The 26,038-nt window shown below is 39.5% G+C and overlaps 1 protein-coding gene across 29 annotated transcripts in view; it reads left to right on the forward strand.

Moving 5' to 3' along the window:
- Positions 1–26,038, forward strand: part of LOC134326035 (neurexin-1a-like) — a 482,010-nt gene that overhangs the window by 210,594 nt on the left and 245,378 nt on the right. For all 29 annotated transcript variants that reach the window (XM_063008218.1, XM_063008221.1, XM_063008228.1 and 26 more), the window contains 5 exons: positions 10,261–10,383; positions 11,926–12,307; positions 13,606–13,796; positions 17,121–17,294; positions 21,972–22,091. In XM_063008218.1, coding sequence (XP_062864288.1) covers positions 10,261–10,383; positions 11,926–12,307; positions 13,606–13,796; positions 17,121–17,294; positions 21,972–22,091 — 990 coding nt within the window. The remainder of the gene's footprint in view (positions 1–10,260; positions 10,384–11,925; positions 12,308–13,605; positions 13,797–17,120; positions 17,295–21,971; positions 22,092–26,038) is intronic.

Below are 26,038 nucleotides of genomic sequence, written 5' to 3' on the forward strand. Positions count from 1 at the left end.
AATACTCAGATGCATAAAAAATTCCCCTACTCAGAAAAGATCCCACCATCCAATACCAAATAAATGTAATGTTTCAAAGTAAAAGGTCCAGCACATTTTATATAAATAAAAGAAAAGGAAAATGATTAAATGTGGACAGGTAATTCATCTTGGTTTTATAAGTTCCTTGCTTTGTGCTTTGATGGAGTAGCAGTCAGACTTCATAGCTATCTCGTAGCTTCAGGCCACAGCAGGTCTTTAGATGAAGGCTATTTTTTTTTCTTTTTCTTTTTTCTTGATTAAAGCAGCTTCTTCCACTTTTGCCTTAACGTTTCAGTTCCTGACTTGTCATCAGTCACTATGCATCAGAGTATACCATGAAACCTGTGCGTGACTTCCATCCATCCTTCCATCCATCTATACATCCTGAATAAAAGATATATTATCATTTGGTGGACTTTTAAATGCACACTAAAGTACAGTGGTACCTTGAAATCCGACGTCAACTGGTTCTGGGAGTGGCGTCAAGTTTAAAAGGTGTAATCATAAGTTTCAAGGTATTTTTTCCCATAAGGATATATGGGAAACCTGTTAATGCGTTCCATGGTCCTGTGGAATTGCATATATTTTAGGCTCATGTAAAATAATGGGGTTGTTTTTGACACTTATACACTGAAAATAACACGAATATGATATAAAAACACTGAAATACAATTAAAAACCAGTTAAAAGTTAACAAAAAATACAATAAAAACCTGCACTTTACTTTTACTTCTTTTTCGTTTCCATATCCTTCTTAATGGTGGAGATGCTTGATCTTGGAATACCACATTCCGTTCAGACAAAATAGCTTTTGCGCTGGCTGTGCCGTTATTTCCTATGAAGTGTGGAGGTGCACAAAACTTTATGTGACTTATTGAGAATCTATGAGCAATAATAATTAAAAGAGGTTTAGTGTGTCTACGTTATTCTTTTAATACATTGTCTCGTTAAGCTTTTTTTTAATGAAAAGCATTTAGACTCTCTTGGAAAAGCTGATTCTTACAATTTCAAAGATTTTGAGTTTAGGGGACGTCAAGTTACAAGGTACCACTGTAATTTTTTATATGACATAAACGACAATAGTACTGAAGCCCCAAAATGTCTACTGACCTCATCCTGAAATGACTAAATGTACTGTTTTGTTAGACCACCATACCGCATATTCGACATCATGCTGGACACCTCCAAGCTGAGAGATCTTGATGACTTAATACTTGATAACTCCTGGGATAATTGACGCGCCCACCATGACTAGGACATCAAATCCCAGTTTCCAGGCTTCCACAACCTAGAATAGAATTGAATGGCTTTATTTGTCATATATACATATACAACAAAATAAAGCTAGCTTGTTTAGAAGCTGGGGTCAGAGCACAGGTCAGCTATTGTACGGCACCCCTGGAGCCGAGAGGTTTAGGGCCTTGCTCAAGGGCCCAACAGTGGCTGTATGGCAGAGCTGGGATTTCTCAAAGGTTGAGGGAACTCTCAACCTTTCAACTGATAGCCCAAAGCTATACTTACTAGGCTACCACTAGTGAACAATGTGTGATGCAGTGTCCTGCCACCAATCACAAATGTTAGGAGCAGCTTATGGTCTTCTTCATTATGCCCACAGATCGGTGTTTCCCGCAGCATTATGAGCAGTGTGCTTGTAAGTGATTAGACTGTTTGCAGTAATGACATGGCACCTCTTTATCGCCACTTTTATGGTCAACCTATTATGTCACAGCGCATTTTGCTCCCAGGCTGTCCTGTTCTTCTGGGATTGCTTCAATTATCTCCTCTCGCTGCTGTGCTTCCTGGAGAGAATCTATGGGTTGGTCAAGCGTAGCTGTTGCTCTAAGTGTTAGCTGTATTGCTGCCAGAAATGCATCAAGTGTGAGGATGCTTTGATGGCAGTGGAAAATTCTCTATAGGCTATCCTTACTATATTCTTGAGGTCAGCAGCGAGTTTATCTCACCCCTCCCCATAATGTCCAAAGCACTGTGAGCAGCTCCCATGTGAGTGCCTGCAATGCCGTTCCCCACAGCACAGCGACCAGCTGAACCATCTTGACCTAAATGTTCCAGCCAGTTGCAGTAGACACTAGCTCAAATTGCCTCTATTATGCTGTCTAGTTGGCAGTGCAGTTGTAACAGCATATCCCTGACAGTTTTGCTGGTTCCACACGAACAATGGGAGCACTTAGCAGTGGTGAGAGTAAGTCTGGAGTGTCAGAATTGGGTGAGAATGACATAAAGAGGCCTTTATAATGTATTTCCTACACTAATTTATGATTGGGTAAAGGATATCTCCCCCCTTTGACTAACAAAGACAAACCAAAATCAAAACAACACAGATGGTAGATAGATAAAAGTACCCCTACCCATACTATGATTTTGCAACTACATACAGCAAGTCAAAATCTTAGCACGTTATCACAACATGACATGATGAAGATGTATAAAATTGAATAAAAATATACAACAGAGTCTCAATAAACAGTGAAGGAATATTTTTTGATACACTGATACATTCAGTTCTTGAAGGAACATTATTTTGCCTTGATAACTTCTATTAAGCAATTTTGGTAAGCTTTACACCCCTCCTGTGAAATCTTTACCCATTCTTCTAGTGCAGCTCATTGAGGTTTGATGACTTTTGTGCTGTAACTGTTTTCTTTAAATCCCATCAAAGATTTTTATGGGGTTTGAATCTGGAGACTGAGAAGGCCACTCCAAGATATTCCAGAACTGATTCCTTTAACCAGGCTTTGGTTGATTTGAAAGCACTCTTGTGATCACTGTCTTGCTGGACATTTTAAGGGTAAATAAAGGAAATAAGTAAATTCCTCCTCAAAGTGCCTTGGTATTTCTGTGAATCCGAGATACCGGTCACATGGTCATGACCGCCAGTTCCTGCAGAAGAAAAAAACATCTCATAATCCAGATTAGCACCTATTAAAGAAATTGGGAAGAGGCAAACACTTTTTCACAGCACTGTAAGTATGGAAATTCTGGACAATACTCCCAGTGGTGTCTCTAAGAATGTTCAAGGTCTTGGAAAGGTCTTTTACCCATTGCTATTTTGGTGCAATGAAATAATCTCATCTCCCATCTCCACAAACAGCTCCTTCACACCATGGTTGCAACACACCTTGAACATTTGAATCTCTGGGTGGTGTTTATATACACATCACAGCTGAAGCAAATGAAAGGTTGCTAAGTTTCCAATAGTTTAATCATGTACCTCAACTCTAGGTCATACAGGGTCTGTCTGAAAACCTAGTGAGCTGCCTTGCTGCCCTCTACCTACCACAGCAGCTGCCTAAGTAAACAGGATTTTAACTGACATTAAACTTTAGAAGGCAGATCATAAAGACATTCTAGTGAGACAGTGATTAAGTCATTGTTTGTTCCGGCCCACCGCTGCCGTTTTAGCTTACTAAGCTAACAGAGTTAGCAGCAGGCCATTCAAACCAATGGGCTGAGGCGACACAACTCGCTAGCATGCCAGCTAACATTTTCCTCTGTCAAAACTGTTAAATTGTCACTAACAAGCCCAAATTGCTATTAAATTACCTTGTACACCTTTATAAAAATGTAAAAAATTATGAATTAATTACATTTGAAAATAACCACTGGACACACTGCCCGTTGCTCCACTTCCATTCGCCATATTAGATTTTTTTGTGAGAAAAAAGCCACACTGAATGCTGGGATTGCCTTCGCAGGTGAGGAAGCACACAGAGCTCATGTGTTATTCAGTCAGAATATTGCCCAGAATAAGGCATCTTAGTAGGCAGCATTTTAAGGCATCTGAGAATTTAAACAGCCTTCTTCTCAGGAGCGCATGTAGGATGACGTAAAATGTATCTATATAGAGAGATCACTAGGTTTTCAGACAGACCCATAGACACATAGCAGCAGGTTTTAAGACCAGCAGTATTATGTAGAGGGTATGGATATTATAAAGAATGTAGTACTTTTAGACAGTTTTCCAGTCCATCCTCTCCTCTTGAGCCCTACAAGTGAACAAAAACAAGCTTTAATCTTTTTTTTTTTGCATTTTTTATGCTCGACCTATCCTCCATTGTTTATTGCTTACACCGCAAAACCGGCCTCTGTTAGATTGAATGCATTCCATCACTGAGTTCTGGAGGGGATTTACATTTTGCATATACATTGCATTTGTGCAGGAGAGGAGGCTGGCAAGGGAGAAGAAAAGTCAAGTGAGGTAAACATCTATTAACATGTTGACTAGAGTAAGCCCGTCGAGGCCGCAAAACCTCCAATGGGATTTTGAACATCACAGTGATGCATGTTCTGTGTACTTGGAGGAGCCGGTGGGACCTTGGAAAGCCTAAGGCTCGTATTTGGAGGAGATTGGGCAGACCTCTGTGCTCCCTTTGAGCCCTTTGCTGCCTTTCCTGCATTTCAGCAAAGGATAGAGTGGAATTAGCAGTACTCTCTTCACTGACAGCCATTGATCAAGTATTTCTTTTGGTCCACATGACCCTGGGTTTTAAAAGAGTATTTTAGCACAAAATGTAAATGTATGTGTGTAGTGGTAGCTCAGTGGTTAAGGAACTGGACTAGTAAGCAGAGGGTTGCCGGTTTAATACATACTTTTAATATATATATATTTGTTCAGAGACCACATTCATTAAACCAAATTTTAAAGATTGGATTAGGAATCACTGCACCGTGGCAGTAATGTAGTTCGTCAGCTGACACATATTATAAGTCACGTCCTTCTGCATTGACATTTTTGGCTGGTAGAGAAGGCATGGAGATGCAGATGATTGATATGTCTCTTTTTTTTTATTAACAATTAACTTCTTTGCTCCAGGTGGAAGTTATTCTGTATATTACGGTTTCTCCTTCTCACTTTTGCCAGCTCCTTTGTTGGCACCCTTGCATTTCTCTGAATTTGTGGTGCCAAACAAAGTTTTGGGCTGGTGTATGATACCAACATTCTGTCCCATCTTTCTGTCCCATCTTTATGTGCCTTATGTTTACTCAGTATCCTGTACTGGCCAGTACTACACTTGTCTCTAGTCTCGTCCCCCTCAATTACTTTAGATGAAATGTCTTTTTTTTTTTTATTGTACTGTTTTTTATCTGCACTGTGTCTATTGTATTGCTTTGCACTTGTGTTCTGTGTTGCACCCTGGTCCTGGAGGAATGTTGTTTCATTTCAATATGTACTTGTATATAGCTGAATTGACAATAAAGCCTCTCTTGAACTCTTAAACTCTTGAAACTGCCCTGGGAGAACGGATTGCACCAGAGTCGGCACAACGTCCCTTGTACGGAGCGGACCCCACCCATGAATCTGTTAAGTGCACGGTACACCACCTGGTGGGGTCGGGGGGCTGTTTGTCCTTTTGTTTTTTTTAGAGAGTGGAATTGTTTCATCCAGTTCTCAGAGGTTCAGGGTTTGAGGCCATAGCCATTCCACAGCTGTTTGAGTGATAGCCCTTACACTGCTAAATTAGTAGATGCAGTGTGACACTGGGAGACCCAAAAGCAGTTGGGAATTGAAGATGTTACTACTGACTCAAAGACTAGCACTACCACTGTCTTGTTATTAAGCAAGTGTGCATAGTAACACATACTGTAACTTTATCTTGTCAAAACACCTTTTACTGACTCTGCCAAGAGTCGCCTAGCAATATTGCTTTTTGCAACCATAGATAGCTGTCTAAAATGCGTTGGCATACAAGTTAAGTGCTCTCACCTACACTATACAATCAGTGAAGTGTATGAATCCCAGCCATCTGTCTGAAAATGATCAATAGCTGATGGACCAGCCTCAGCAATTTGTGAACATCGTCTTCAGAATGCCAAATGTACTTTTTCATCAAGACGCCATTCAGGGTCTTATCTTTTAAGAAATCTGGTCTGGTTTTTGGCGGTCTTGTTCATCCTTTACTGTGCACTGCACAGGGGAACTGTAAATGACTTTCCGTGTTAAGATTTTGTGCTGTTCTCTTTTTACCAAGCCACAGGAGACACCCTTTAGACTGGCAGATCATTCTGAATGTTCTTGTGTTGCCAGGAAGTCTTAATGCAAAGGTGGTTTAAAGTGCAAAGCTAACATCATGTTTTAACCTAGTGTTTTTTTGTTTAATAATAAAAGCTGCTGGCCCTCAAGTGCTGACCACTTCACCCAGAGCTACATCATGCTGACCATGTCTGACATGTTTGACTTTTTAATTAGTCAAAATAGCTTGTATGCGGACACAATGTATGCTTGATTTTATGCACCTGTTTAAAAATAGGTGTGGAACCAGAGCTGGGATTCTGAACTCCTCGGTTTGAATCACAGCTCTGCTACCGGTTGGCTGGGCGCCCTCTAGCAGGCACAAGAAAGACTGGACTAATAAGTGAGCAGGGTCTTCTAACGTTGTGCAAGGACCCTGGTTAGCAGCCCGAGACCCCTGTGCAGAAGTGGAGGAGTATTGAGATCAGTTTGTGTCTCTCCGTATGCGATATCCGGCCTCGTGTGTAAATCGATCGAAGCATGGGCAAATAAGAAGGGGTTGAGAGACTGCGCATGCATCAGAGGGGGTGTGGAGCAGGTGAATATACCCTTTTCAGATGCGATCGGGATCCCCAGCAACGGAAGACAAATTGGCTACTCTAAAAATTAGGGAAAAAGGGGAGAAAATGCATAAACACACAGAAAAAATAGGTGTGGAATGGAAGGGTAGGGATTTTAGTTAAGCTGGCGTTTAGTTGTCTATAGGTCTGTCAGTGTGACATTCCACATCAGTGTGTGAGCTCTGTGACTTTAAGTTATCTCCTGTTTTAAACCCTTATGTGTTAAGCATCCATGTGTTGAAAACAGTGACGATTCCTCTAAGACTACAAGGGAAGCTCAGCTTCCCCTAAAATGTCAAAAATTAAATGGTCAAATATGTACAGTTGTGTTAACATTTCATTGACTACAAATGCGTTAGAACACGTTCATCTCGAAGACGAGTTTGTTCAGAATCAGCTACTTATCACAAATCGACTGACTCGAACTTCTCATAAATTTTCGGAGCGTCAATGCATTTGCCCGCAGAAGCTGAGCATCTCTTCACTTCTATGGGACTGCATGGAAGGGTTTTTTTCATTGCTTCGAAACTCAACGGTCATTGGATAAATGCCACAATTTTGTCCCGCCCCCGGACGCTGAGCGTCTCTGGGGGTGAATGGAGCTGTGGGTGGGTCTGGACGCTGAGCTTCTGCAAGATGATTGGAGGATCAGTCGAAAGGCTGAATCCCGTTCTGACTGACAGCTATCACTGGGAGCTTCAGTCCCATCGCGGATTTTGCGAGTGAAGTCGAAAGACAAACTGCAACCCATTTCAGTCCATATTCTTGAAAAGGAACAGAGGGCACAATTTATATATAAATAAATTGACAAATTTTATGATGTAAGCCGACAATGAGCCTCCCCTCTTTGAAAGACCAGCGGCCGCCACTGGTTGAAAATAATTCAAATTTTAACACACCGTCACAAGATAGTTGCCTGTACAGTCTGAAGGACGAGTCTGAATAAGACTTTGACTAGCTTTAAATACCAAATTATTTTACTGATTATACTAAATGTCTTTGGGAACAAATGCAACCCATAATGTGTCTGAACAGATTTGTTTCTCATATGTTGTCTGAACAGGTTTTGTCTTACCGCTGAATTAACAGAAGTAAAGAAGTAAATAGGGAAGCACAGTGGTACAGTGGCTCAGTGGGTGGCACTGTCGCCTCACAGCAAGAAGTTCCTGGGTTTGATACCCAGGTGGAGCAATCTGGGTTCTTTAAGTGTGGATTTTGCATGTTCTCCCTATGTCCATGTGGGTTTCATCTAGGAGCTCTGGTTTCCTCCCACAGTATAAAGACTTTTACACCCCTTTTGCATTATTGGTTCCTTGACAGATGTGCAAGTTACACATGGCATTGATACTAACACATCAGTCCATCTAAATTAGTCAAACGAGCGTAAGCCCAGAGAAGCTAGATGTGCTTGTGGATGTTGCTGATATTAGGCTTGTAGGCTTCTGCTTTGTGTAGAATGTTAAGTTGCACCTGTAGATGCAAGGACAAACTGTTTTACTGACAAGGGCTTTCAAAAATATTCCTGAACCCATGTGGTTATATCCATTATTGAAGCATGTCTGTTTCTAAAGCAGGCCCACTGAGGGATCGAAGGTCAAAGGCAATCAATATTGCTTTTGTGTTTTGCCCTTTGCCCAAAACGTTTGTACCAACTCCCAGAAACGTGCATGGTCATAGCAATCGTGCATGTCACAGCTGAAGATAGTTTTTCGTAGAACACATGTTGAATGACTTTAAATAGGGCCAAATCATCATATTTTCAGCATTTAGCAGATGCTTTTGTTAAAAAAGCGACTTACAGTACTGTGGCAGTATATTGTCTGAGCAATTGAAGTTTAAGGGCCTTGCTCAAGGGCCCAACAGTGGCAGGGCTTAAACCAGCAACCTTTTAATTACTAGTCTAGTACCTTAACCACTAGGCTACAGCTTCCCATGTGAAAGCCAGTCATGGCGAGTCAAAGTGCCTATGCGAGGTGCTCAGGTGGCACTAGGGTGGCCACATTCATAGTCACAAAAAGGAGGACATTACACCCCCAAAAGGAGGACATCATACCAGGAAAAGGGGGATATGATACTGCAACACACAGAATGAAACCAGAACCCATATAACAATTTGACCAATTTAAGCAAGAATTCTATTACAAATTACTGTTTTACTCACCAAATGTTGTGTCTACTTTTGATATTTAAGAGGTGTATGCAGAACAGAGCGAGCGGGCGAAATTCAACCACCCGATCACAGACTAGCATTTACAGGGCGGACCTTCTGCGATTGGCCAGTGGTGGTGGGCGAGCCACAATAGGTAGCACTATAAGCAGTCAAATGAGGCTGTTAAGCCAATGAAATACAAAGCATTTGTTTTGACATGTACCTGAGCCAATGACATAATATTGATCAAAAATGTAACCAGTTCACTCCAAAAAGGAGGATTTTTAAGCGTCCGTCCTAGCGTTGCATGGACGGAGGACTGGCAGCTGAAAAACCGGACTGTCCAACCTAGAGCCGGAAGACATAAGAGCGGTAAAACATGCTAGCACACCAGAGCTGACGTCTTGAACACATGAGTCCAAGTCTCGGCTCTGCTACCGACAGGCTGGGTGCCTACATGGACTTTGATTGGCTCGACCCTTAGGTTGGTTGCCAGAGGGGGCACTTTAAAACTTATGCTAATTCGAATTCGTAATGGCTGATAAATGGCAGCTGCATCAGGAGTAAGGGATCAGTGCATGACTTCGTGCCGAACTGAGCTCCATATAAATTTGACTCATGAAGGGGTAAAGATGCAGTCGGCTACTGCACACATGTTGGAGGGGGCGTCAGGAGGGAAGGGCAGCAACAGTACAGAGGAAGCGAAATGCAATTGGGTAGTTGAATACAACTAGATTGGGAGGAAAACGGGGCAAAATATAGACAGCATGCACCAGAACTGGAAATTCATGCAATGGAAGAAGGTTGACTGGTTTAGATCATGTGGACAGCCAGGCACTTTGTTTCCCTGTGGAATGGATGCGTCCCATCTCGCAATGTACAGAAGCTGAAGGACCTGCTGGGAATGGTAATGGTGGTAATGGTTTGGTACCAGATGTCTTGTGAAGATCTTGTCTCTGTGGGTCAGTGCTGCTCATAATGTTTTTGACTGCCAAGCTCTACAATTTACATAGGCAATCTTTACCAGATGAAGTGAGTCCTTAAACCTCAGAAAAATGTTAGCACCAAGAATCACGGTTGGGTTGTGACGAATAAACGGTACTGGAAGACCAGGCTGCGATAAGTTATGTTGCACTGCCATCAAGTGGTGATCAAGTGGTTTTACTGAGCTATAGCGTTTAATTTGCCATTTTCCTGCTTCTAATTACATTCAAGCTCTTTTATCACACTTGATTTGACTGACAAGGATTGCACAACAGCACCAGTTTAAGAGTTTTAAGGCTTTGAGTGGCACATCAATTTGCTTTGTGTCCATTATTTGACCTATCAGAAGTAATTCAGACAGAGTTACCAAAATAATTTTTAAGATATACACTCAGTGAATAATGTAAGTGTGAGGCAGTGATAAATGTTACTTATGTTACTAAGTTACTAAGTCCTCAGATTTGTTTCGCTTTCTTTTTGCATGGCTGTTTGTAACCCATATCTGGACTGTCCTGCAGGCAAGGGGCCCGAGACACTCTTTGCTGGGCAGAATCTAAACGATAATGAGTGGCACACGGTTCGGGTCATGAGGAGAGGAAAGAGCCTGCAGCTGACAGTGGATGACCTGCAGATTGTCGAAGGTACCCTAGTTTAACCAGGATCTTTTGCTTTTTTTGTTTTCCTTGTCCCTTATGCCCAACGATTTGTACACAATTGATATGAAATTCTAGGCAGATGAGTAGACACAGGAGTCAGACTGTTGATATGTTTTATTATTAGTTACACGGAACAGGCATAACATTATGACCTAACATAACATTAGGTTAAGTGAATAACACTGATTATCTCTTCATCACGACCTGTTAGTAGGTGGGATATATTAGGCAGCAAGTGAACATTTTATCCTCAAAGTTGATGTTAGAAGCAGGAAAAATGGGCAAGCGTGAGAATTTGAGCGAGTTTGACAGAGCATCTCCAAAACAGCTCTTGTGGGGTGTTCCTGGTCTGCAGTGGTCAGTATCTATCAAAAGTGGTCCAAGGAAGGATAGGTTTATGGGTCAAGGCTCAATGATGCACGTGAGGAGCGAAGGCTTGCCCATGTGGTCTGATCCAACAGACGAGCTACTGTAGCTCAAACTGCTGAAGAAGTTAATGCTGGTTCTGATAGAAAGGTGTCAGAATACACAGTGCATCTCAGTTTGTTGTGTATGGGGCTGCATAGCTGCAAACCAGTCAAAGTGCCCATGCTGACCCCTGTCCACCTCCGAAAGCGCTAACAATGGGCACGTGAGCATCAGAACTGGACCATGGAGCAATGGAAGAAGGAGGCCTGGTCTGATGAATCACGTTTTCTTTTACATCACGTGGATGGCTGGGTGCGTGTGCGTCGCTTACCTGGGTAACACATGGCACCAGGATGCACTATGGGAAGAAGGCAACCCAGCGCACGCAGTGTGATGCTTTGGGCAATGTTCTGCTGGGAAACCTTGGGTCCTGCCATGCGTGTGGATGTTACTTTGACACGTACCACCTACCTACGGTATTCCTTGATAGCTGTGGCCTCTTTCAGCAGGATAATGCACCCTGCCACGAAGCAAAAACGGTTCAGGAATGGTTTGAGGAGCACAACAACGAGTTTGAGTTTGTTGACTTGGCCTCCAAATTTCCCAGATCTCAATCCAATCGAGCATCTGTGGGATGTGCTGGACAAACAAGTCCGATCCATGGAGGCCTCACCTCACAACTTAGAGGAGTTAAAGGATCTGCTGCTAACATCTTGGTGCCAGATACCACAGCACACCTTCAGGGGTCGAGTGGAGTCCATACCTTGACGGGTCAGGGCTGTTTTGGCAGCAAAAGGGGGACCAACACAATATAAGGAAGGTGGTCATAATGTTATGCCTGATCGGTGTATAATTTAATTGTTGTATAGTTGCAAAAACGTTAAGCATTAGGATTTTTTTTACTATATTATTAATATCCATGGTAGTCACAATAAATGTTTGGAGGATCATCAATCTTAATCTTAATCTTAATTGGAGGGTCATTAATCTTAATTTTGATATGACATACAGTATATATTTCATTACATTTACATGTGAAGTTTTGATTTAAAAATAACTGTGTATCAATGAATTGATGAATTAGCTGAAGTAGCTTTACTTACTTTTTTCTCCTTCAAGGTGAGATCCCAGGTGACCACACCCAGCTAGAATTCCATAACATCGAGACGGGCATCATTACAGAAAAGCGTCACCTGTCTACAGTGCCCTCTAACTACATCGGGCACCTTCAGAGCCTGGTCTTCAATGGCATGGCATACATCGACCTGTGCAAAAACGGCGACATAGACTATTGTGAGCTGAACGCCATGATCGGCTACAAGAACATCATCGCTGACCCGGTCACCTTCAAGTCACGCTCCAGCTACATGTCTCTGAGCACACTGCAGGCCTATTACTCCATGCACTTATTCTTTCAGTTTAAAACTACCTCATCTGACGGCCTCATTTTCTACAACAGTGGAGACGGCAACGACTTTATCGTAGTGGAACTCGTCAAGGGGTGAGGACTTATATTATACAGAGCATCTGACAAAATCTGATTGATTAATCAACATTTTAAAGTGTACTGTCATATGTAATAATAGTTTATTTCATCACACCTGTCTGAAATACCACTGGTTGATAGCAATTGCAGAGTGTAATTAGTAGATAAATGTAGAGCTTGCTGTTCTTCTTAAGCCATACTCAAAATGCAAAATAGCCCACAATGACCAAAGCAGAAACTGGACCCAGGTTTCTAGGACAGATACGTTGATGTGCAGCACCCATTCTACTAGTTGTGCCACCAAGCCATTTTATATACATTACTTTTCTTTTTTTTTTTCCTTTTTCTCCCCCTTTTAGCGCATCCAATTGTTCAATTTGCATCATGCTTCCTCTCTGTCTATGCCGAACCCTGCCCTGACCGAGGAGATCGAAGCTAACCCATATCCCCTCCTAAACATGGGCAGCAGCCGGATGCATTTTTGCCACACACACACATTGATGAGTGTGGCACCACCTAGCATTGCATGTGGAGAGACACATCCTAAGGGCACTCTTCCTCATTTCTGTGCAGGTGCCTCTGATCAGCCTGCAGAGGTCATAATCGCATTCTGACAGAGAGAAACCCACAGCCGGTTCTTTGTCCCGCCCTCCCAAATGAGCAACTGGCGAATTGTTGCTCATACAGCCGCCCAGCCTCGAACCGGTGAGGCAGAGCTGGATTCGATATAAGGTACTCAGAATCCAGCCCTAGTTGCAGCGTGTCTTTTTACCGCTGCACCACCTGAGCGGCCTTTTTATATTCATTCTATTAAAACTAAACATTCTTATTTCCGAGCAATGTACGAGTGCAGAACCCAATGTCTCAGGGTCTGGTTTAACAGTTGTCGGGTGCAATAGCACCATGTGACCACAAGACGGCTCCCTCTCCTGTGTCTAAACTCAGCATTATAATTAGTGACTGTGCTTTAGTCACTAACATTTTAATTAAATAGGTTTTTTAATGAGTAATCTAAACAAATATCAATTTATCATCAAAATCACACAAAAAAATGCTGTGCAAAGTGTTCTCTTTACAATATGAGTTGTGCCCTGTGGTTGCGTGAAAGTATTTTTGTAATTTTAGCAATTCTATGTGACTGGACAGAAGCTGTACACAGGGACTGGTTTAACAGTTGTCGGGTGCAATAGCGCCATGTGACCACAAGACGGCTCCCTCTCCTGTGTCTAAACTCAGCATTATAATTAGTGACTGTGCTTTAGTCACTAACATTTTAATTAAATAGGTTTTAACTCTTTAATTTTTCCGTTCAGTTACCTCCACTATGTGGCGGATCTGGGTAATGGCGCCCACCTCATCAAAGGAAACTCCAACAAGCCTTTGAATGACAACCAATGGCACAATGTCATGATCTCCAGAGACACCAACAACCTGCACACTGTCAAGATCGACACCAAAGTCACCACCCAGACCACTCTGGGAGCCAAAAACCTTGACCTGAAGGGTAGGTCATGTGCCTAAATGCTATGTTCATATATATATTTATTCAACCATCTTTGTTCCGATGCAGGTTTTTTTTATCTAACCAAGTAGGAGTTACACCTATTAAATCAACTGATGAACTGACTCTTATCTTTAGTCGTTTAGTCATATTTTCCTCAAGACTTTAGCTGTTCATTTTCCCTTCAAGCCTCACCAGCTCACAAGTCCTGTTAAAGTAAAACATCCTTACAACATAATGTCACCACCACCACACTTCACAATAAGTATGGTGTATTTTCTATGGCTGTTTATAAGTTTTCTTTTTCTCTCTCTATGCACAAAAGTAAAAAAAAAAGCACCATTCTGGTTTCATCTGACCATTAAACGTTTTACCACATGGCATTGAAATCTTGATTGTTGCAGCATGACAAGCTTTTTGAGTGGCTTCTTTTTTCCACTACCCTGCCATACAGACCTTTGTATAAAGCTCATAAGCATGTAAAAGATTCAAGCAGCACAAGAAAAGAAGTTGCCTAATTCCATATATACACAATGCTTAAAGAGCTGTGCCCACAAAAACTTGCAGTAGAAATTACTGCAAACATGGCTTTTACACAGTAGTTATATGGTGCTTGACTGTACATAAAATACATGATCTCAATAGGCACAGTACAAATGAAGTAACCCAAAACAGCACTAGAAACACAGAAACGGTGGGTGTAACATAACTCCACCTCTACACCAGTTAAAATGTGTATAATGCCAGCTTTTTCGTATTTCATAGTGTCATAATGGATTGTTCTCTGCTTAAAGAAAGACAGCGTTACTTTGTGTCTATAGAAGAAACCTCACAACAACCTACTATGGTGTTATTTAATATATTTTACCTCTGGATATAAAGAATTAGACATGTTCTACATGGCTTTAGAGAAGTTCAACACAAATTTTGGTTGATATATTTACCAATAAAACAAAAACAAAATATTTATTTGTAGAATGCTTTTACATTATAAAAACACACTCTTCTCATGGGTTTTGCCCACAGCAAGCCCAACACAGCAATAAAAAACACAGAAATGGTAGGTGTAACATAACCCCACCCCTACACAGACACTCTACCAGTTTTTAGTTAACTTTGATTGTAGAAGAACTCTTTGTGCTTTAGTTGTATGATTTTAGTGAATGTGGTTTTAATAGTGGGTTAAGTAAATAACTCTTATATGATTCTATGATCTGGCAATTATTCTGATAAATTTATTCATTCCTCTGTACTATGTTTTAATACTGTTTAAAACTTCTAAGTTTTGGCCCATTGTTCGTTTCCTTTTCTTTGTTTTGGAAATCTTTACCCCAGTATTATGTTGCCTTGGTTAAGTATTCTGCAATTATATTCTCATATTATACATCTCATAGGTGCAGGAATACACCTGGTGTGAGGCACCCACCACCCTGTTGCCAAGCGTTGTTCCTTTGTGTCTTATCCATAGAGATTCAGATGCTTACTGTAGCTCTTACCAGAATTCTGAGATCCTGCTATTTATATAGGAACATGTTTAAGGTGGAATGGCTGCATCTCCCTTGATTAGTAAATACATCTGCAGACAATTTAGTGACCTCTGGATATTACAAAAACTGTTTCAAAATGAACTGGTTTAGCAGTTGTCGGGTGCAATAGCACCATGTGACCACAAGACGGCTCCCTCTCCTGTGTCTAAACTCAGCATTATAATTAGTCTACTGTGTTTTAGTCACAAGCATTTAATTAAATAGGTTTTTTAATTAGTAACCTAAACAAATATCAATTTATCATCTAAAGCACAAAAAAATAGGCTGTGCAAAGCTGTGCCATGTGGTTGCCTGGTAGTATTTTTGTAATTTTAGCAATTCTAAGTGGCTGGACAAAAGCTGTACACAGGGACTGGTTTAACAGTTGTCGGGTGCAATAGCGCCATGTGACCACAAGACGGCTCCCTCTCCTGTGTCTAAACTCAGCATTATAATTAGTGACTGTGCTTTAGTCACAAACATTTAATTAAAGAAGTTTTTTAATTAGTAACCCACACAAACATCAATTTATCATCTAAAGCACACAAAAAATGCTGTGCAAAGTGTTCTCTTTACAATATGAGTTGTGCCCTGTGGTTGCCTGAAAGTATTTTTATAATTTTAGCAATTCTATGTGACTGGACAGAAGCTGTACACAGGGACTGGTTTATCAGTTGTCGGGTGCAATAGCGCCATGTGACCACAAGACGGCTCCCTCTCCTGTGTCTAAACTCAGCATTATAATTAGTGACTGTGCTTTAGTCACAAACATTTAATTAAATAGTTTTTTTTAATGAGTAATCTTAACAAATATCAATTTATCATCAAAAGCACAAAAAATGTTGTGCAAAGCGTTCTCTTTACAATATGAGTTGTGCCCTGTGGTTGCCTAATTGTATTTTTGTAATTTTGGCAATTCTAAGTGGCTGGAAAAAAGCTGTACACAGGGACTGGTTTATCAGTTGTCGGGTGCAATAGCGCCATGTGACCACAAGACGGCTCCCTCTCCTGTGTCTAAACTCAGCATTATAATTAGTGACTGTGCTTTAGTCACAAACATTTAATTAAATAGGCTTTTTAATGAGTAATCTTAACAAATATCAATTTATCATCAAAAGCACAAAAATATCATGTGCAAAGTTTTCTCTTTACAATATGAGTTGTGCCCTGTGGTTGCCTAATTGTATTTTTGTAATTTTGGCAATTCTAAGCTGTTTTAGGGACTGGTTTATTAGTTGTCGGGTGCAATAGCACCATGTGACCACAAGACGGCTCCCTCTCCTGTGTCTAAACTCAGCATTATAATTAGTGACTGCTTTAGTCACAAACATTTAATTAAATAGGTTTTTTAATGAGTAATCTAAACAAATATCAATTTATCATCTAAAACACAAAAAATATGACGTGCAAAGCTTTCTCTTTACAATATGAGTTGTGCCCTGTGGTTGCCTAATTGTATTTTTGTAATTTTAGCAATTCTATGTGGCTGGACAAAAGCTGTCTCAGGGATGAGGTACTTGTGTTTTATATTGCTCTTGGTGCATTGGGTTCTCCTGTCTAAGCTGTGCTAAGTGCTTTGTTTAAAGCTTGCTGGTGGATCAAGACCCTGCTACAGCTGTAATGTATAATATAATGGAGTGTTGTGATCCAGTAAAAGTGTTTGTCCACCTGTACTATCGGGTGCAGTAGCGCCACATGACCACAAGACGGCACCCTCTCCTATGTCTAAACTCACCATCATGCAGGTTAGAACTGAGAGCAGTGTAATGTATGTATAATGCTGTTATTTATTTCTATGCAGGTTATTTCTATGTTGGTGGGGTGGCCAAGGAGATGTACAAGGAGCTGCCTAAACTGGTCCATGCCAGGGAGGGTTTTCAGGGCTGCTTGGCATCAGTGGACCTTAACGGCCGCCTTCCAGACCTTATCTCAGACGCTATCTCCTGTGTGGGTCAGATAGAGAGAGGTTGTGAAGGTAAGTCCACTGCTGGTCACTGCAGAGCGTTGTTGTCTGTCTATCTAAAGACAAAGCTATTCATTTATAACTTTACCATCCACCTTACTATCCTATGATAAATTGGCATGTGATATATCTGTTCAGGATGTATTTCCACCCTTCTCCCAGAGTTTTCAGGTGGTACCAATATTCTGTTCATAATAAATCTATTATGAAAATGAATGTATTAATTCATAAAATTGTGTTCATAAACACTGTCTATTACCACATGCAGAGGTGAAAAAAGAGACTACACCTTATTTTAGGTATTAGAATTTATATATGGTCAATTTGCAGAAGCTATGTAGAGGAAAACACCCTTATGGCTTTCATAGCAATTAACAAGGTCATTTTCACATCCAGGAGCTGCTAGTTCTAGCTGATCTAGAGATGTGGCTACCTCTAAATAAAATAAAAAGCAGAAGTTTTGTCATTTAAGTCAAGGAGAGACACCAGCAAGCCCATTTAGTTTTAAAATTGTTATAATTCTATCATTAAAAGAGAAGAACGAATAATATTAAAGACAGTTGCTAATCTTCCCAGAAGTGTTCCAGTGATAATAATAAGGGATTGGATGGGATACTAAATGTTAAAGTTTATGACTATACTATCAGAAAAAAGTCTTACTTTTATAAAGGGATACCCATAAAAAAGAACATTCAGCAACTGATTAGTAGTCAAAGATACCAACCAAATATTAATACTCCTGAAACGAGACAAAAGTGCTGGTGTTTTGTCATAATGCATAGTGTCATGTCATTAAATACAAAGCCTGGTGGTGGAGGGGAAGGATCCAGTCAATGGCCTTAGGACCTGAACACCTGGCAGTACTTGAATTAACTGTGAACTTTTACCATTCTACCATTGTAAGCTTGAATCTTTGTACAGATGTTGCATCCAGAATAGTTTGAATATATATATATATATATATATATTGTGGATGCAACATCTGCATAGAGGCTCAAGTTTACAATGGTAGAATGATCCCAAGTCCAGGCCTGCAAGGTGTACTTTCACTTTTGCACCACTGAAATGTGAATGTACAGTGACTATAGATTGTTAACCCAGATAAATGTACTTGTATGAGATAACCAATTTATTTCAATTTGCTCCCCCCACTTCCCGACCTAAATTTATCTGGCACACTTCATCCTATATACAGTTTAAATGCACTCTGCTGGAATGCTGGCGCTACTCCTGGCGTTTGTGTACCGCATTACCATAATCAGATTACATCTACTGGATAATTTGTATCATCTGAGTAATCTCTGTCTTTTTTTAAATCCTTGTTTCGCCGCGCTTTATGCACGCTGGGTAAATGGGCGAGTGTGTCAGGAGCAGCCTCGTGAATAATAGATAGGGTGGGTTTGTATTGAATTTGCTGAGCGGAACATGCTCAGCTGGGTTTATTTCTGCTCCTCATCTGAAATGAGTATTTGATTTGATTTTCCCCTGGCGATTCATTCTTTTGTGCTCTAGCTTACTGTATCCCATCTTTCTTCGCTCGGCTGGGTTGTGAATACAGTCCTGCGTTGGCGGACACTAGATCACAAAATGCTGTCCGTTCAGATATCATGTGCAGAGAAAATGGGTGATGTTTTTTGGGAGAAAAAAGAATAGGAATCTAAACCTTTCCACAATATATGACCAAAAGTTTGTGGACTTTTAATCATAAGTTTGGTGGACAATACATTGGAAAATAATAAGAATTATTATAAAGTTTTGACCCCCTTTTTCCCACTACTGCTTTTTTATTTGTCTGTACAACATTTCACTCTTCTGGGAAGACTTTTTACAAGATTTTGTCTGTGGGAATTTGTGCCCATTAAGTGAAAATAAGTACATAAATAAAATTGTGAGGTCAGGTAAGTTACAGTTGACCTCAGTTGTGTTTAGTGGGGTTAAGGTCAGGGTTCTGTGCAAGTCTTTATAGACGATGCTTTGTACATAAGGGCACAGTTATGCTGGAACAGGAAAGGGCCATTTTCAGACTAATGCTACAAAGATGAAAGCATATAATGGCTAATACACCTGAACTCAATAACTATAAGGGCTGTCCATATACGTTTGGCCATACATACTAATACATTTCAAATATTGTAATAGCATCTGCTATCTCTGCCTTTTCTCTTTCCTCATAAAACAGCATTAAAAGCTTATTTGCAGGGTATATAATTACAGAACATTCAGAACTTGCTTCAATTGCGTCCCCATCACGTCTGCAAATGCTCACTGAACTTATCTGCCCCATACATTTATTGATTACATCCACACCTACCATATAGGTGAAATTTATGGGTATTTACTTTTGTCTGTCACCTCCCTGTAGCCCATGAAGCAACCAAAGGTGACCCCATTGGACCCGCACCAATGTTGTCCTTCTGACATGAGTGTATTAGGGGCAGCATTGTTGTTGGGAAACACCTCAGTGTCGATGCTGGGAGGACAATAGTGCTTCAGCCATTCAGTAAGTGTCCACTGATAAAAGACTGAAAGTAGAAAAAGAAAATGAAAAAAGAAAGTAGCTCTAGTCTCTAACTAAACATCTACAACCAGTACTAGTTGTATATGTGCTGCTAATACAGAGGTCAGTTTGACAATCAAAATTGAAAAATGGGAAAGGCAGGTTTATATTATTGCTAACAGTTTTGAAATTGGTGTCTACCAAGTTCAAGTCCACATACATTTGTCATATAGAGTAGTAGTGGTATCATATAATGGGCAGCTTTTAAACAGCATGGCCTAGAAACCTGGCCGGGATTGATTAAAATATGAATAATTTAGTTTGGTAAAACTCTTCCCATCTGGCAGAATTCGTTAACTTTTGGCAACATAGTGACCCAAAGCACTGGAGTGGTTCAGCATAAAGCATTAATGACAGGGGTGGTCATGATTGCTGGGGGACAAAATCCAATCAATCAGTCAATAAATCTTTCAAGCATCCAGTCAACCAATTAACCAACTAACCTGTCAATAAAGAAAGAAAGAAATAAGATGGATATCTGAGCTTAACAAACAGAGGACTCTAGCAATGCAAGACTGGGATGGTTTGAAATAAAAGAAAAAGAAGCTTAAAGTGGCTCAGTCAGTCTTGTTTGTAACTCAATCAGGGAATTCAACAACTATTATTAATATTATTATATTATTAATATTATTGTATTAATAATTAAAGTATAATAATAATTATTATTATTAATAGTATTATTTCAATGATAATACTGTAAATAATAATACAAATTAATAATAATAATAATAATTAATAAAAAAAAAAACATCTACATTTTTTAATACATCTCATGTTTTAACATCTGTAATAAATTTTGTCATACAGTCAGACGTTTCTACCAGCACAATACATTTTACAATCTCATTCAGTAAACTGTCTGTTCTGTAAACGTTTGTCAGCAGGTACACTGGGAACTGTTTTTTTTTTTCTTTCTTTTTACAAAGAAAACATAATTTACTTTCCATTCGTTAACAGTGCAGATTGTGCAAACTTGAATAAATTATCATAAATGTTAAAGAAACATCGTAAACTTAACCTTTAGGTCCGTTAATACGGTATTGTTTTGTGTGGTGATTGTTTGCAGGTTGTGTATAATTGTTGCATGTTTTGTGCAAGACCTGTATTAAGAACAAATGTTTGCACATATGTTTGAGCATCTGTTCTTGTTACATGGCAAATGCAATGGATCCATTTTGATTTGGTAATACTTAATTTTATAGTACAGCAGGTGTGCAGTGCCTAATAGGAAAACATATTAATTACAGTAATTACAAGTGTTTTAAAAAGACAGAGTTTGATGTTAAATGTAGCTTATTTAAAACAGCCAGGTTTGTATAGTAATACTTGTTGATGCAATGCAGTAATCGTAGGATTTAAAAGGTAATAACAGTACATCAGTCTATAAAAAATACTGGGTTATTTGTAAATGTAATTTTTAACCTCACACCTTGCGTCCTGGGTGGCTACTAGTGGATGCCACATAGCAACATGGCTCCCGAGGATCTGACTTTAATTTTTGCCTTCTCACTTTGTCTTTAAGCATTTTGTCATGTACTCCACATGCCAGCACAAATTAACATCCACTCTGGTTTTCGTTCTCCCTCCATACTGAAGTAGACACCTGACCAGAGCTAGCTACACAGACCATTTAAAAACCATGGTCATTAATATAGAGTTGAGGTCAGGGCTCTGTTCAGACCAGTGGGGTTATTTCACACCAAACTAGTTAAAGCATGTCTTTATGGACCTCTCTTTGAGCACAGGGACATAGTAATGCTGGAACATGATGGAGCCTTCTCCAAAATGTGGTCATATAGTTGGAAGCACATAGTTTATTTGATATAATACTCCTTCTAGCAAAGAATTTGGCTGAAACATCCTAACTTAATCCCTTAACTGGGTGTCTATATAATTTTGACCATATAGTGTAATTGATACCAGGTCGTAGCTGTACTGTAAAATGCAAAGCTATGCTGTAATGTGTGTTATATTGTGTGTTTGTTGCTGCTAATTTAATACCAAATGTAATTATATACTGAATCTCTCTCTCTCTCTCTCTCTCTCTCTCTCTCTCTCTCTCTCTCTCTCTCTTCTGTGTCTCTGCTTCTTTCATTTTCTCTCTGTTGGTAATATCGATTCTCTCACCATAGGGCCGAGTACCACTTGCCAGGAGGACTCTTGTGCTAATCAGGGGGTTTGCCTGCAGCAATGGGAAGGATTCAGCTGTGACTGTAGTATGACTTCTTTTGGAGGACCACTTTGCAACGATCGTAAGTGAAGCAGCTCAGTAACCTCATTTCCCATAATACAAATCTAATTCTAATTCTAATAAAGCAATTCTATTTAATTAATAATTCTTGAGGGTCATATTTTCCAGTGGTGTCTTATTTTAATCATATTTAATGATAGTAAAAACAAACAATATTTAACAAGACAAACAAGTCAAAAGAAAACTGTGCCCAGTACAAATCCAATTAATTAATTGACTAAATATTTATGGAAGTAGGGTGTTGCAGCAAGGTAGCAGCAAGGCACAAATTATTGGTCAGACTTTCAACTAGTGAAAACAAAACATGAATAAATACACACATATGGGGTCTGTCAAAAAACCTAGTGACCTCTCCACATAGATAATAGAATAACCTGCCTTATTAGATTATTAGACAATGTCTTATTAGAAATCCTCTGTACTTAGACAGCTAACTAGGTAGGTGGTAGGCAGCAGGGCAGCTCACTAGGTTTTAGAACAGACCCATATTTATTTTCACATTGATATTTGACTTTACAATTTTCTAAATAAAATTGTTAGTCAGCACATCATTCTTAGACTCTAGGGCTTCACTGAACTCCACTAAGAACCATTTTTTCCAAATGAAAGAAGCCTGGAACAGTAGCAAATTTACCCAGAAGTACTTAGGAACTTGATTTTAAGTTCTTAAGAGACTAATTAGTGCGTGCATGAATTGAAAATGCAACATTTAAAGATTTCAGCATATACACCAATGAGCCAAAACATTAGGACCACCCACCTAATATGCTGTGTACACAGCGTGTATCCACTGAGGAGTCATGTGGCATTAAGCGATAGGACATTTCCAGCAGGTCCTTCAGAGTGGGTAGTCGACCTTCATCCATTGCTCCAATGAGTCCAGTCCTGATAACTGTGTGTCCACTGTAGGGGCTTTCACTTTGACTGACCTTTAACTACCCAGCACCAAACACAAAATGCTTTAATGCAAGGTGTGCCACATTTACCTCATCAGCAGTGTTAAAATGATCTGCACTTTCTGCTGTTAGTCCATACCAGTCATTGTAGCCTTTATGTCTTCTTTCAATAATGAGTCTTGGCCAAACAAATTGGTTTGTGGCTTGTCTTTTGTCTGTCCACTGTCGGTGGGTACTCAGAACAGCTGCCTCTGAGCACCCCTTGTTTTTTTCAGAGATATTTCGCTAGTCATCTGTCCAGGACAACTTGGCCTTTATCAAAGTCATTCAGGTCTATGAGTAAATACCATCAGCCCAACATTTAATATAGGACTGACTGTTCCATGCTAGCATGGACCATGTGGAATAAAATAGGCATTTCCAAGCATATTTCTGGAAGGTGGTTCTAATGTTTGGGCTGTTTGCAACATTTATTTATCTTTTGTATTTAGAATCTGATATTATAGAATTCATTTATACCTGAATAAGCAAGACCAATGTAATCTGATTTAATTTAATGTAAAATGAATGAAGATCGATAACCCCACTTCTAATTCCTTATTTACTTGCATGACATTAATGTTTTTGATGAAATAGGTGAAGGTTGATGAGATTTTAATTAATTCCTTTAGTAATGCTGAACCCAAAATACGGGTGATTGTTTAATAACTATTAATAAGACACTTGTGTACGCTTGTTACTTATAAATAATTATATTGCATGCACGGTTTTGGCACTTGCTCTCAAACATCAAGCAGATGGCCTTTTATGAACCATAAGTATACAGCACCCTGAGGAGTCTTTCAGCCGGTTATTAGATGAGGAGATGGTAAGCAAACTCTTCAATTGAGCTAAGACCATTTTTTATCAGGACTTGTGATGCGGTTATAGTTGTATATACAGTTCAAATATCACATACAGTGGTGTGAAAAGTAACTGTCCAAGGTTATTCAACACCCATTTAACGCATGTAAAACAACAATTGTCCCCTTACCCTCATAATTGCTTTTAGTCTGTAATTTGTTATTTAGTTTGATATATTTATTTGTCATAATTTATTGCTAGTGTTTTGTGTTGTGCTCCTGACGTACCTTTTGGAAAGCGTCTTTTGGAAAGCGCTCTGTAAAATGTATTATTATTATGTATTATTATTATTATTATAAGTTCTTGCAGTATCTTAGCAGCAATGACTAAAGGCTAACAGCAAAGCTATTTTCATGTGATATTTTACTTTTTAAAATGTGATTTTGGCTGCTTGCTTTTGTTTTGTATATTTTTCCTCCAAATCTAGTCATATCTAATTACCTGATTGTATTATGCTTCCTCTATACTGTTCTTGGTCTCCACCCTGTTTGAGGAGAGCCCAGACTAACACGTGTGCAGTAGCCGACTGCATCTTTTCACCTGCACGAGGCAAGTTCATATGTGGATCAGCTTTGTGTACGGAGAGCCACACCCTGATCAACCCATTATCCCTCATCTCTGTGCAGGCACCATCAATCAGCCAGCAGAGGTCGTAATTGCATCAGTTATGAGGAATCCCCATCCGGCTCCCCCTTAAACAGCAGCCAATTGTTGTTCCTGCTGAATGGCAGAGCTGAGTTTTGAACCACCGAGTTTGAAATGTCAGCTCTGATGTGCTAGTGTGTTTTACCACTGCGCCACCTAAGCGCCCATATTGTAAAGATTTTCTTTGCCTATGTTGTAAATGTATGGGTAAGAAACAGCAGTCATTAAGACTCTTGAGAAATGTTTGTCTAGATTTACCATTGTTCAAAGCTTCCTGCATTTGGGGTTCGGTGGAGTCCTGGCCAGACATAGTTGTAAAACCAACTGCACGTAATGTGCAAAACAGTGCGATTATTAGTTTTTGGTATTTATTACTCCTGCCTTCACAGTGCAGCCCTAATAATGCGCTGTATAAAACAGCCTGGCTTTCTTCTTCTACTCTTAGAGGAGTTTCTTCATAACTCTCATTTGTTGTCTTTGCATGGATATTTTTGTTCAGCCATATAAAAATACACTTATAAACATGAGAAGACAACCTGGAGTTGTGTAATGTGCTTTAGGCTGTGTTGTGCATGGTGGAGCTGAATTTGTTACTGAATCCTATGGTGCTGTGATGACACGCTGCAATGCGCTAATATTAGGTAAAACAAAATGTTTGTATTCTTTAAGCTTTCTAATTTCAGTGTGGTATAGTGTTCTGGTAGAACTTTTAGGGTAGATTTAGACTGATTGACATTGATAATATCATTCAACAGGAGTAGGATTATAAACAGGCTCACCAATTCAATTTGGAGAAAGTAATGGTTGATGTAATAACCAGTGTGGCCATTCCTTTTTACAGGGGTGTTAGGTGTTGGATAACTTTATTTTCTAAAAAAAAAAAAAAAAAGTAGTTTTTAATACAAAGCCACATTTTGGTTTTGAATCTTCTGTAACCTTTGAATGTGCTACAAGCGAGATGAAGTTTATAGAGAGAAGGTAATATTTTTGGAGAATCTAATAGAATTTAAAAGACTCACAGAGTGGTTTTATTGAAAAAAGGATTAAGATCTATTTGATAGGAAGAAAATATCCTGTGCATGTTGCAGTACACTCAATTCTGCCAGTTTGCACCAATGAAGAATGTCATTCTATACTACAGCACAGTCTCTTGTCAAATACATTATTGATGCTTTAAGGATCCCTTGTTCTGCAGCATTTAAACTTCAATGAACCATGAAAATCAGCCTGTCGAACATGAATTGTCAGTAGATTTGAAATAACTGGGGACTAATGTGGGTGTAAGTATGTATTTGTTATGATTGGTAGTAATAACCTTGCACAAAGACAGCATTACTGTGAAAATAGCTGGGTTACATGAATACATTATTAACTGCAGTGTTGCTGCAAAACTGATTTAAATCAGCTCCTCTTATTTTCTGTTCTATCCAAGTAAGAAAAAAAAACTTTATTTTACATACAGTACATTTTTGAATAGTGAGAAGAATAGGGCATAATTCGTATA

Source organism: Trichomycterus rosablanca, chromosome 14, assembly GCF_030014385.1.
Source record: "Trichomycterus rosablanca isolate fTriRos1 chromosome 14, fTriRos1.hap1, whole genome shotgun sequence".
Taxonomy (NCBI): Eukaryota; Metazoa; Chordata; class Actinopteri; order Siluriformes; family Trichomycteridae; genus Trichomycterus; species Trichomycterus rosablanca.